This window comes from Perissodus microlepis, chromosome 4 (genome assembly GCF_051167445.1).
Source record: "Perissodus microlepis isolate ML-2025 ecotype Zambia chromosome 4, ASM5116744v1, whole genome shotgun sequence".
Classification (NCBI taxonomy): domain Eukaryota; kingdom Metazoa; phylum Chordata; class Actinopteri; order Cichliformes; family Cichlidae; genus Perissodus; species Perissodus microlepis.
In genome coordinates, this window is record NC_140464.1 from 23,099,019 (window position 1) to 23,110,235 (window position 11,217).

The following is an 11,217-nucleotide window of genomic DNA, read 5'->3' on the forward strand; positions in this document are numbered from 1 at the left end:
GTTGTCCATTTGAAGTCATTGAAGGCATCTGCAAAAGCACAGAAAGCTCCAAATAAGTGGCTTTATTAAGCTTCATTTTCTATTTTTCAGTAATATGGCATACTAAAAGGAAAAAACGTGGGCTACTCAGACATATATGTAATACAATTTTAATATCTGATGTTCACATATGTTGAAAGCTGCTCTACATGATCCTTTCCGCATCTGTTAAAATGTTGTAAACTGTGGCACATTAACTGAAGAGGCAACAGATAATGGCTAAAAAATGGTGATGTATGAAATGTTGCAACTCTTTTTTAAAAGGCATTACTTAGTTTGTACTCACTTGCCTCTCTCTAACACAAAGATCTGATTATGTGAAAGTGAAAGTGTCAGTACATTGAGTTTTTCAAATCTCACACACGCAATCAGTGTTCTTTTAGTTATTTTGGAGGTTTGCTTTGCAATAGGGTAGAGCAGGAACTGCACTCAGTAAGAAATAAGAAGTGCAGAAATTCATTTTTAAAAGAAGTGGCAAATAAACACAAAATTTGCACATAAATTGTAGATTGAAGAGGGTTCAAATTAGAAAAAAAAACTAACTTTTTATCGTTTTAAAAATTCACTATAAACTATCGTCATTTTAGGGAGGATCCTGTTGCCTCGATTGATGATTGTTTATATATATTTAATAATTTAAAAAAGAGAATAACAAGAGGTTAAAATTTTAAACTAAATTAAAGCTAAAGATACAACAATATAAATTTTCATGCTGGTGTTATGAGGAGATGGGAACTGTAGAATAAATACTTGCTAGCAGCGCCTCCATTGTAGATGACTTTTACACAATGTAACGATGGGGGGCGCTGGTTCTCTGAAATCCTCAATGTACAGAGGAGTCTTCTGATAGAGCCGTGATTGGTCCTGGTTTCTGTCTCCCTATTGGCTTAAAAAGGACAGAACCCGAGATACCAGTATGATTACCGTTTTACCATAATTTTGTTTGTGGGGTTTTTCTTTATTTAAATGTTTTGTTTTTGTTCATTTCATATTTTTGTTTTGTATCGTTTCCTGTTTAGAGTCCGGGGAGCTCATTTATTAAAATCTGTCATGGCCCTTTAAAGGAACTGCACGCTGTGCGCATAACGCATGCGTATTGGGGGTGAGCAACAGCTCCTGTGGAAAACAACAACAATCGTTAGAGCAGAGCAGAGCAGAGCAGCAAACAGAGATGGTTCCGTAAAGCTCAACACTTCTGGTCCTTACCACTGTATTCAGTCCAGCTGCTGCTATTTCTACTGAAGCTTTATACGTCGATGGTGCCGAACCCATGAACCTGGCCAGTCAAAGCGGAGACGCTGGCGGAAGCCAGCTGCTCTTCGCCAACTTTAACCAGGACAACACGTAAGGCAGGGCCGGGGAAAGTGGCTTGGGATCGGATGGCCTGTGCTGTGAAACTAGCTAATGCTAATTAACCCAGCTTGGACTTGTCTGGACGCCTAGCGGGGTCACAGGAATGGATTTGAAATCTCCTAGATGTGGTTTTTGTCATGCTAGAAAAGACTATCAGTAGGCGTCGTGTTTTGGGTTAGCTACTCTTTTAAACTATCCATTTACCTTTTATTTTATCAGATGCTAGCATAGCTTGCTAGCTAGCATAGTGTTTTGTGGTCCGAGGCTAACTAGCAACATGCTCGTAAATTAAGTGTGCTGTAGACGCATATTTGCTACGGGTAATTGTAATTACTTATCCAGGCTAACTGTAGATAGAAATAGTAAAAGGCAATTCGATTTTTCTGTGTTTTGGACTCATTACTGGTGAACAGCTGGAAGACTGCTGGAAATTGTTGTAGAAAATTGTGACTCGAACTGGTTCACTGTATTTGTTTTAATGTGATTAAGATAGACATGTCGAATTTAAACTCGGTCATGTACTAAATTTGCCGGTGTTTGTTCTCAGCAGCAGAGGCCTGGTATTATTGCAACACAGCGTTAGTCGTGTGATCACAATCACACTGAGACCACAATGACCAATGTATCTCTGGTACGCGGAGTTAGCCGAGATCACTGAAATTAGACCGAACCCCCCTGTTTTTCATTGTGTAGACTAATACAATGTGGCTGTAACAACGACCACAGAGTGCATTGTTATTCAGTTTATGTCTGTGTGACACCGTGCTTGGTCACTGCCACGCTTCCTTTCTGTGTTATGTACAGGTCCTTAGCTGTTGGCACCAAATCAGGATACAAGTTTTTCTCCCTGTCCTCTGTGGACAAATTGGAGCAGATATATGAATGTAGTAAGTATAAACTGACCTCTGTTCTGGCTTTCTACTACCATCTACTCACCCGTTTGTTTGTTTTCCTCATCCAATCACTAAACAGAATGCACACACAATAGTTGCATGCAGTTAGCTGTTTTGTTTTAAAGGCATGCACTTTTTTGGTTTGTTTGTTTTTGTGAAAGTGCGACTTGGGTGTAATGGTGGTGGTAATGGTGCACGAGGCTGCATAACATGAAACTCTTTCCAGTAATTTAACCACACATGTGTATGCTAATGGCGTAGACAGAGTAGGCCCCTGTTGCGGTGGTCCTCGATGTCGCTCTTCCTCTGCCTCTCCAGTTAGTCTTCACTCCCAGGCACAGATTCCATCTGTGCTACCTATGACTGATGCCGATGACGGCGATCGACTGCACACTGTAGAGCTGAAGCAACGTTCAACAGGTAGATAATCGGTCCATGCGGCGTAACGCGAAAAACTGCACAGGGGAAGGAGGACACTGCAAGGTTTGCCTGTTATAAAATGGCCGACCACCTTTACCAGCTGCAGTCCATCTGCAGGACAGAGACTCGCTGGAGAGGCTGCCAGATATACCTTTATCTAGTTGTCCAGATGTAGTTGGCCATTGAGGTATTTGCAGTGGAGAAAATAATTTGTTTTAAGTTAGTTGGCTTTAAAGGTACTTGTCTTATAAAAACTGTTACTTCATTGCTTAATTATATTTTATGAGGCATTACTGCATTTGTTCCTGTTAGTTTGGAGTCACTATACCACTAGTGCAGTGCTTTTACTTTAAATAATTAATGAAGTATGTCTGCCCTTTCCTCTCACCAGTATGCTTAAGCATCAACCATCCTCCTTGTATATGGACAAAGGTTACATATGATTTCTGCTGCATCCCTTTTATTAACCTATATGTTGTATTCTGACTTTTTTGCTAATTAATTTATATTTAAATACCAAAGAAGAAGACAGGAGTAGGTGATTTAAGTTTTATAGTCAGCACAAGAGAATGGGAAAGCCATTTCTGCAATTTCTGAACACCGCTCGTTCTACTCTTTCATGAAACAAAGTGTTAAAGGCTAGCTTTTTGATTGTTTTTGCACCCTAGATAAAAGAAGGAAAGAAGTTCACACAGTCTACCTATAAAATGCAAAACTATCCACATCTATACTTCTTGAGCAAGACCAGACAGATTCCAGCCCACTCTGTATTTTTGGATCATTCCCTGGAAGTCCCTTTCTGACCACTGGAACTGTGCATGCTGCAGTTTCACCACAGACCTCAGACTTGCAAGCAGATAAACACTGACCCTTTTTTCCCTTTTTTGTGTGTGTGTACGAAATCATTGCTCAATATTCCTAGGACTCTGCCTCATGAATTGCCCTCCCTCTGCAGAGTTCTGGACTTGGAGAGATGATGTTTAGATCAGGGGTGGAATACTCCAGGCCTCTAGGGCTGGTCCAGATTTTAGATAGCACCCTGGGTCGACACACCTGAATCAAATGATTAGTTCATTACCAGGCCTCTGGAGAACTTCAGGAAGTAATTAAGCCATGTAAATCAGCTGGATCAAGGACACACCTGAAGCCAGCAGGACACCGGCCCTTGAGGCACCCCCTGGTTTAGATGAAAAGCCCTGAGTTGCATTGCATACCAGGAGTTTTCTTCTTGGCCTCACCAAACCAATTTTCACTTGCCACGTGGACCGCTTGGCTTCCTACAGCTTCTTCCACTCTTCAAAATGAAAATGACGTTTTAAGGATCACGATTTGAGACACTGGAGGAGATCCAGCAGGTATTACAGAGACGCAGATGCAGTGAGACCTAACGCGACTTCCATGGAGTGATCTAAAAATAGCAGCCACGCTGAAGATGGTCAAAGAGAGAATAATCGGGGGGGGGGCACCAATATTCCCAGTCCCAGAATGTTTTACTCACATTTCATACACACTGTTACATGGTGCACATTCAGCATGATCAGAGTTTGAAACTATGAGTAATCTGTGCAAGTAATAATTTTTTTCCCCTCCCTCTTGCGTTTGTATTTCCTCTGGCTTTGAGACAGCAACCCATACCGGCTGCTGTTGAAACCTTTTGTTTTCAAATGTCAGCCAATCGGAAGACCGCTTCCTTAAGTAGTGGTTCTCCTGTTTGTGGCATGTCCCGCTTCCACAGCTGTGCCCCATATTCCACAAATGTTATTAATCATAACTAAAACAAAGGATCCAAGCTGAGTTTTAATTATGATAGCAGTAGAAAAACGTGAATTCAGCTTTCCTTCATTTAGTAGTTCTTTCAGTTATCAGTGATGCTACTGTGGTTCTTTGTTCCACTATAGGTGAATATGTATATTTTGAAGTCTAAATAACTCGAGTAGAGTCAAAAAATAAAGATTTAGGGTAGACACATTGGTGTAAGTCTTTAGCTATGGAGAAAATCAGCAAGTGAAGAAGCAACAATGCGTAGCTCAATTAGCTTAACTAGGAAAGGGGAAACAAGGTAGAGCTCACCACAAAGAGGAATGGGGAAAATGCACTCACTGGGAGCAGATATAGGTTACTGTTTTTAACATTTGGTTTCACTTCACCGATTAAGTTTTTTGAGTTATTTCTTCTGGATGGTATGGGCTATGCTAACAACAGCGTAGCACATATTTCCTTTGTTGTATTTTTGACACTGCCCCCTGGTGACAGTAAACGGGTATGTGGGTCTGCACAGCGCTCTATGGCACCTACAGGCTACAAATGCACTATCATGCTTGGAGCTTTATTCCTTTGCTCATCAGCTGATTATTTATTACAGTATTGTAGTTATTATGGGATGCTTTAATGTCTAAGCCCAAATTGTCAAACTGTTTAAGATGATCTAATCCTTTAATCACATAAGTGATTATAAAATGTCAGAGCACTGATGAAATAATAATTTTGTGTCCGTCTCCGGCAGCTGACACTGAGGATGTGTGCATTGTGGAGCGTCTGTTCTCCAGCAGCCTGGTGGCTATAGTTAGTCTGAAGGCCCCCCGGAAGCTCAAAGTCTGTCACTTCAAGAAGGGAACTGAGATCTGCAACTACTCCTATTCAAACACTATACTGGCTGTGAAGCTCAACAGACAGGTAGGCCAGGGGTCGTTTGCAGTGTTCATGAATACGAAGAGGCTTATTTACCCTCTAATGACGACTTTGTTTGCTAAGTACACACAAGTTGATGTTGCGTGGTTCCTCCGCAGAGGCTGATTGTGTGCCTGGAAGAGTCGCTCTATATTCACAACATCAGAGACATGAAAGTGCTGCACACTATTAGAGAGACTCCGCCTAACCCTTCAGGTGAGTCTGAAGAAACAGTCTGTCATCATCATATAAATAGGAAAATATAGTGAATGTAATATGTGCTTTTTATAAAAGTTTACCACTTTACATGTATGTGCTTGTATTGGGCCTCATCATGAATATTTAGAAATGTACAAATCTAGTTTTGTCCTTTTCGTGTGTCAGCGAATCAGAATCATTTTAAAATGAAAGGGAAAAAATCTTGGGCTTGGGCCTCCATGACTGTATGTAGATCTGGACTGTAGCACAGGTTTAAAAACGAATGAATAAAACTAATCAGAAGAGAATAAAGAGCTGGAGTAAAAGGACCATCTGTTCAGTAAGCCCAAGATTCATACGTAGCTAGTCAAAATTTGTTTGCAGAGTACGACTCAGATTTGTGCGTAACGTGTGCGTAACGTGTGCTCACGCGGTTTATTGAGTGAGGCCCGCTGAAAGCAGTAATATGACTTTCTCGTATTAGCTGAGAAGTGTCTCCTCTTTCATTTTCTCAGTTTATTTTGAACAGTGTTGTTTTGTCTGCCGCTCTCAACACTAAGACTTTTCTTCTCCTTTTTTCTTTCATGTTACCGATACCATTGTTGTAGTTGGTTGTGTTGACACGTTTTGTTTTTTCTCTCCATCTTTTTTTTACTGATTAATTTGTCTTTGTGCTCGTATCTCTCCAGGATTGTGTGCCCTTTCTATCAGCAATGATAACTGTTACCTGGCATACCCAGGCAGTGCTACGATAGGAGAGGTCCAAGTGTTTGACACAGTCAACTTGGTAGGTGAACCCAGACAATGACACTTTATGTGCTCCTGTTTTTAAATAAAGCCGTCATCAGGATTTATTACAAAGCATTTTCCGGGGCATACGCTTGCTGTGCCACAGTAGTGTTTCAGTTTCTGACAAATGTCTGCGTGGATACTCAGTCGTCCAGGTCGTGGTAGCTTTGAGTGCTTGAAAAGAAATCAGCTGGATTTCTTTAGGTTCATCAAAGAGGCTTCTTCAGTTTTAAAAGTCTGTGAAGGTTCTCAGTCATCCAGGTCATCCAGGTTTTCTTTGCAAGCTCCTTTGACTTCAGTTTTAAAACTACTTGGGCTGAGAGGTGTTTAACACCTAGTGGGGGTTTTCCACTAAGGGTTGTTGTTAATCATCAGCCAAGTTGTGAAAAAAGACTGGGTCATTACCATCACTGAGCACCGAAGTGTGAAACCTCCGTGAGACACTGCCCCGCCCAACCATTGTGTGGCTGCTGAGGTCTCCTGAGGCACAGTGTGAGTGCGAGCGGGGGTTGAACAGCCTGTAACAGCAGATGTAGTCGCTCTAGTCGGGGCACAGAGCCGTCTGCCTGCAGAGAGCTCTGTTGTCAGATGGAGGCAGTGCTGTTATTGGTCGGTCAGCCAGCTGCAGTGAAGAACCACAGTTATTACTTTTAAAAGCGTTGCTGGTTAATTCAGCTGTCGCTCCCTGATCTGACTAGATCAGGGATTTGCTGAATGGTGATTGGTTGACTAACCAATCACCATTCAGCAAATACTTAACTCATGCGCTTCCAGCAACACACAGCGATGGAGGAGTCTTGGAGGACTGCATGGCCCCTGTGTCTGACCGGAATCACAAACATGGTTAATTGACGGTCTTTCATAGTGGACGTGGATGACCTCCTTTACTTTTCCATCTTCTCAGCCTAAAATGTGAACATTTGCATCTTTGAAAGAGCGACCTTTGTCTTTAAAGTGCAGGCTTAGAGTTGAGTCTTTTCCTCTTCAGCTGGTTCTCCTGTGTTGTGCCGTGTGTTTTGTAAATTGGTGGTTTGGCTTCTCCTATATAAAGGTCTGAGCACTCCTGCAGTGTTTATTGTGCGTTTGGCTGTTTTTGTCTGAAGGTGTTTCTGGGCCCGAAAGCAGGTTTGTAAAGTAGTTAATCTGTGTGTCGTTTTCCAGAGAGCAGCAAATATGATTCCAGCCCACGACAGCCCATTAGCGGCTCTGGCTTTCGATGCTACTGGAACTAAGCTGGCTACAGCATCAGAGAAGGTAGTTCAGCTGCTGTGCAGGACATTACCCTGTCATCTCCGCAGCTAATTTTGTTTTCCACGTGAGGAAATGAGGATTTTGATTCTTGCATCCTGTAATAGTGTTGCAACTCTGTACATCTTGTGCCTTTTTTTTCACTTCCTCTCAGGGTACAGTCATCCGTGTCTTCTCGATCCCAGAGGGACAGAAGCTCTTTGAGTTTCGACGAGGAGTCAAGAGGTAGACGGCTCATGCACTGCAGTTTTGATTCTTCGTAACATCTGTGCACGCTTTTGTATGTGTTTACCATCTCCTCTGTGCACGTGTGTTGCCGTGCTTGTCTTCTCAGGTGCGTGAGCATCTGTTCGCTGGCGTTCAGTATGGACAGCCTGTACCTTTCTGCCTCCAGCAACACAGAGACGGTCCACATCTTCAAATTAGAAACACAGAAGGAGAAGTATGTGTACGTAGCTGTCTGTCTTTGGATGGCTTGTTTCGTAGCCACTTATCAAGCTGCTGCTTCCTCCAACGAAAACATGCATCTCACATTCTGTACGTGTACGCTCAGGCCAGCCGAGGAGCCCACCACGTGGGGAGGTTACCTGGGGAAGGTCTTGATGGCGTCCACCACCTACCTGCCTTCCCAAGTCACGGAAATGTTTACCCAGGGGCGAGCCTTCGCCACCGTACGTCTACCCTTTTGCGGGCATAAGAATATCTGCGCCTTAGCTGTGTGAGTACACACTTTCCACACTCGCAGTGAGCACAAATGCAGCACTGCGTTTGAGACATTATGAAATTGTTACTTTTCTTATCACGCCAGAGAAAGGAGGAAAAAAAAAAAAGTGAAGTAGCGTTGACTGAATTTACAATCACAGGTCATACAAATTTTCTAGCACATTTTATTTACGTTGCACTTTGATTGTAGGAAGTTTTAAAATACTGACTGATTTTAATCTTTGGTCACCTTTGACCTACTTTTTTTTTTTTCAATTTAAAGTTTAATAATAATCAAAATGAGTTTATACAAGGTGGTTTTCCTGAGGATGTGCAGGCTTCGGTCACTCTGCCTTTGTACCACTTTGTATGGAGAGCTGAAGTTAGTAGCATTTCCATAATAGGTCCTGAGCTTCTGACAGGCACTTAAAATAATGCAAATACTTGAGTAATGTAACATCCGTCATCTCTGCCGCTCCTCATCTGTGTGCCAAGGACTCAGAGGAGGAATCTAAGAATAGGAAACTGGAAAATATTAATGAGCTTGTATGATTATTAGCTGCTTGGTATGTCACATCTGGTGCTGAAGAAGAGAAGATGCTGAAGAGGATAAATGTGATTGACGTGTTGGATTGGATTTGTGGATCTTTCATGAATCTCCATTTTTTTAATTGTTAAAAATTAGGATTCAGAAGATTCCCAGGTTGCTTGTAGCAGCGGCTGATGGCTACCTGTATATGTACAACCTGGATCCACAAGAGGGAGGCGAATGCACACTAACGAAGCAGCACAGGTAACACAGCATTGGCAGATTGTGGTTCGCTTTAGCTGGTAAGGTAAATTTTTGGGAGTTAAACTGAGGATTTCCGTCTTTGGCTTCAGGTTAGACGGGAGTACCGAGCCCCCCAATGAGATCCTTGAGCAGGGGTCACATGATCGCCCACTTGTGGCCCAGACCTACAGTGCTGCTGTCTCAAAGGGTAGGTGACACAGTATTGATATCTTTCTTTCTTTTTTTCTGATTGGGGGAAAAAAAGGCAATAGGTAAATAAAAACTAATAATAAAAACGAATAAAGACTTTTTTCTATTTTGTAAAGATGGCTGTTTTGGAGCAACTATCTGTAATTAAGTTGTGCAGAAAGGCGGGACAAGTTTGGAAGTGATCCAATCAGAAGAAATCTCATCAATGTTTGACTTGTGAACTCTTGTTTCCTAGGTTACTGTGAAGAGCAGGGCGCTGTGGGAGGGGTGGGGCTTGACGACGACCTCAACGACCTACGCTTAGAGGAAGACAACGAGCAACCGCCGCTCATCCTCGAGACCGAGTGACTGGACTGATGGCTGTACCCACCGATCAGAGGGCTCCTCTGGTGCTGCTAGAGACACGTGACCCCGAAAGGGGCGTGGACAGGATCAAAGATAAAGGCGGGGAGGGGGGAGTGTCTTTGTTTTTCTTTTAAAGTGATCAAGAGCCTGTCCGCCAGTTTGTTCATGCATCCGTCCGTTCACATACACGTCTTCTTCCCCCCCCCCCCCCCCCCCCCTGCGCTCCCGCGCTCCCTTTTCCCTCAGTTTAGCCTGAGCAGGCCAAACTAAAGCTTTGCATGTACATGTGCCAAAAGCTTAAGTGTGAAAATGAGTATCTGAGAGTGTGAGTGTCATTTAAAAAATAAAAAATGTAGCTGTGTCTCTGTTAAAGACACTCTCACACACACAGCGAGCCCTGTGTGTGTGAGTAGAAACCGATTGTGTAAGTGCCTCTCTGCCCCTGCTGTGATGGCTTTTTTGTGTTTTAGAGGGGCGACCTCTTTTCATTGGCTGAATAAAATCTTCTTTCACTTGTTCAATCTTAATCGAGGGTGTGTGCTATCTTTTCTGACCCCTTCCCCTCTCTCTCACACACACACACTCTCTTGTACACTGTCCTGCAGAGGGCGGGGCATCAGTCAGTCAGGTTTTTGGCACGAGGCAGAGGTGTTGACGAATATGTATGTATGTTTGTTTGTTTGCGTGCGTGTGTGTGTGTGCTCGGGCATGTACATTAGCAAACCATCTAGTCATGAGCTTTTACACCTGCCCCTGCTCACTTTACCTCATCCAAACAAGAGGCTCAGTGGACCTTCTCCTGCCCTCTCCTCTCTGTCCTCAGGCCTGCAGTCATTGGTTAATTTTTAAACTATCAATCTTGGTTTTTTTTAAACTACATAGCTAATCATAACCAATGATGTGTCATGCGTATGAAAACATGCATGGTGTTGTTGATGTGGTACTGTGTCCATACATCTAAGCGGTGGTTGGTGATGATCGACGGAGAAAGGCAGGAAGCTCGCCGGTCTCCTCTTAACAACTCATCCTACTGTATCTTACTCTGTACATTATTAGATGTGGCGAGATATCACTGTGTCACGCAGGGATAGTGAGTGTTTGGCCAACGAGCAAGCCGGGCATCGTCATTCGATTGTGATCTGGAGGTCGGGCTGAGCCTCATCATCTGGTCCGGGATGCTGCATGATTCCCCAAATAATCCTTTTCAGTGTGTGAAGCCACCAAGTAAGGATTAGATGTGGGAGTTTGGAGTGTCGGGCATTTTCTAATGATTTTGTATAAAATGTGAAACATTCATCTGAAACTAAAATAAATTCATGTTGATGTATGAAGTTAAGTGCCTTTTGTTCTTTTTGCACTGGCATCTTGCATTCATTATAAAGAGCATCTTAGGCCAACTGAATGGGAGGATGTGTTACCCAGCATCACAGCTACTGGAGCAATAGAAGTCAGGTAAAATCCAGTTTTTATTTTATTTGTTTTTAAGCATCGGAATTTTATACTTTTAGGTGTTACCACATAATTTCAGACATCCTCTATGCCACACTGTAATATTACTATAATATGTATGTGAAAGAATGA

At 42.7% G+C, this 11,217-nt stretch overlaps 1 protein-coding gene across 3 annotated transcripts; it reads left to right on the forward strand.

Annotated features, from left to right (window-relative positions):
- Positions 1 to 1,123: 1,123 nt before the first annotated feature.
- Positions 1,124 to 10,967, forward strand: wipi2 (WD repeat domain, phosphoinositide interacting 2). 3 transcript variants are annotated; one of them, XM_084926543.1, is made up of 13 exons: positions 1,124 to 1,383; positions 2,197 to 2,279; positions 2,547 to 2,705; positions 5,209 to 5,378; positions 5,492 to 5,588; positions 6,260 to 6,357; positions 7,521 to 7,613; positions 7,762 to 7,832; positions 7,942 to 8,055; positions 8,161 to 8,325; positions 8,995 to 9,102; positions 9,192 to 9,289; positions 9,527 to 10,967. In XM_084926543.1, exons 1-13 carry the CDS (start codon positions 1,310 to 1,312, stop codon positions 9,637 to 9,639), a joined length of 1,443 nt encoding a protein of 480 aa, XP_084782669.1. In that variant the 5' UTR covers positions 1,124 to 1,309; the 3' UTR covers positions 9,640 to 10,967. The 3 variants fall into 3 exon arrangements, with proteins under 3 accessions (XP_084782669.1, XP_084782666.1, XP_084782668.1); XM_084926540.1 differs by lacking the exon at positions 2,547 to 2,705 and having other exon boundaries at positions 1,125 to 1,383; XM_084926542.1 differs by lacking the exon at positions 2,547 to 2,705 and having other exon boundaries at positions 1,125 to 1,383; positions 7,942 to 8,049.
- Positions 10,968 to 11,217: the final 250 nt, after the last annotated feature.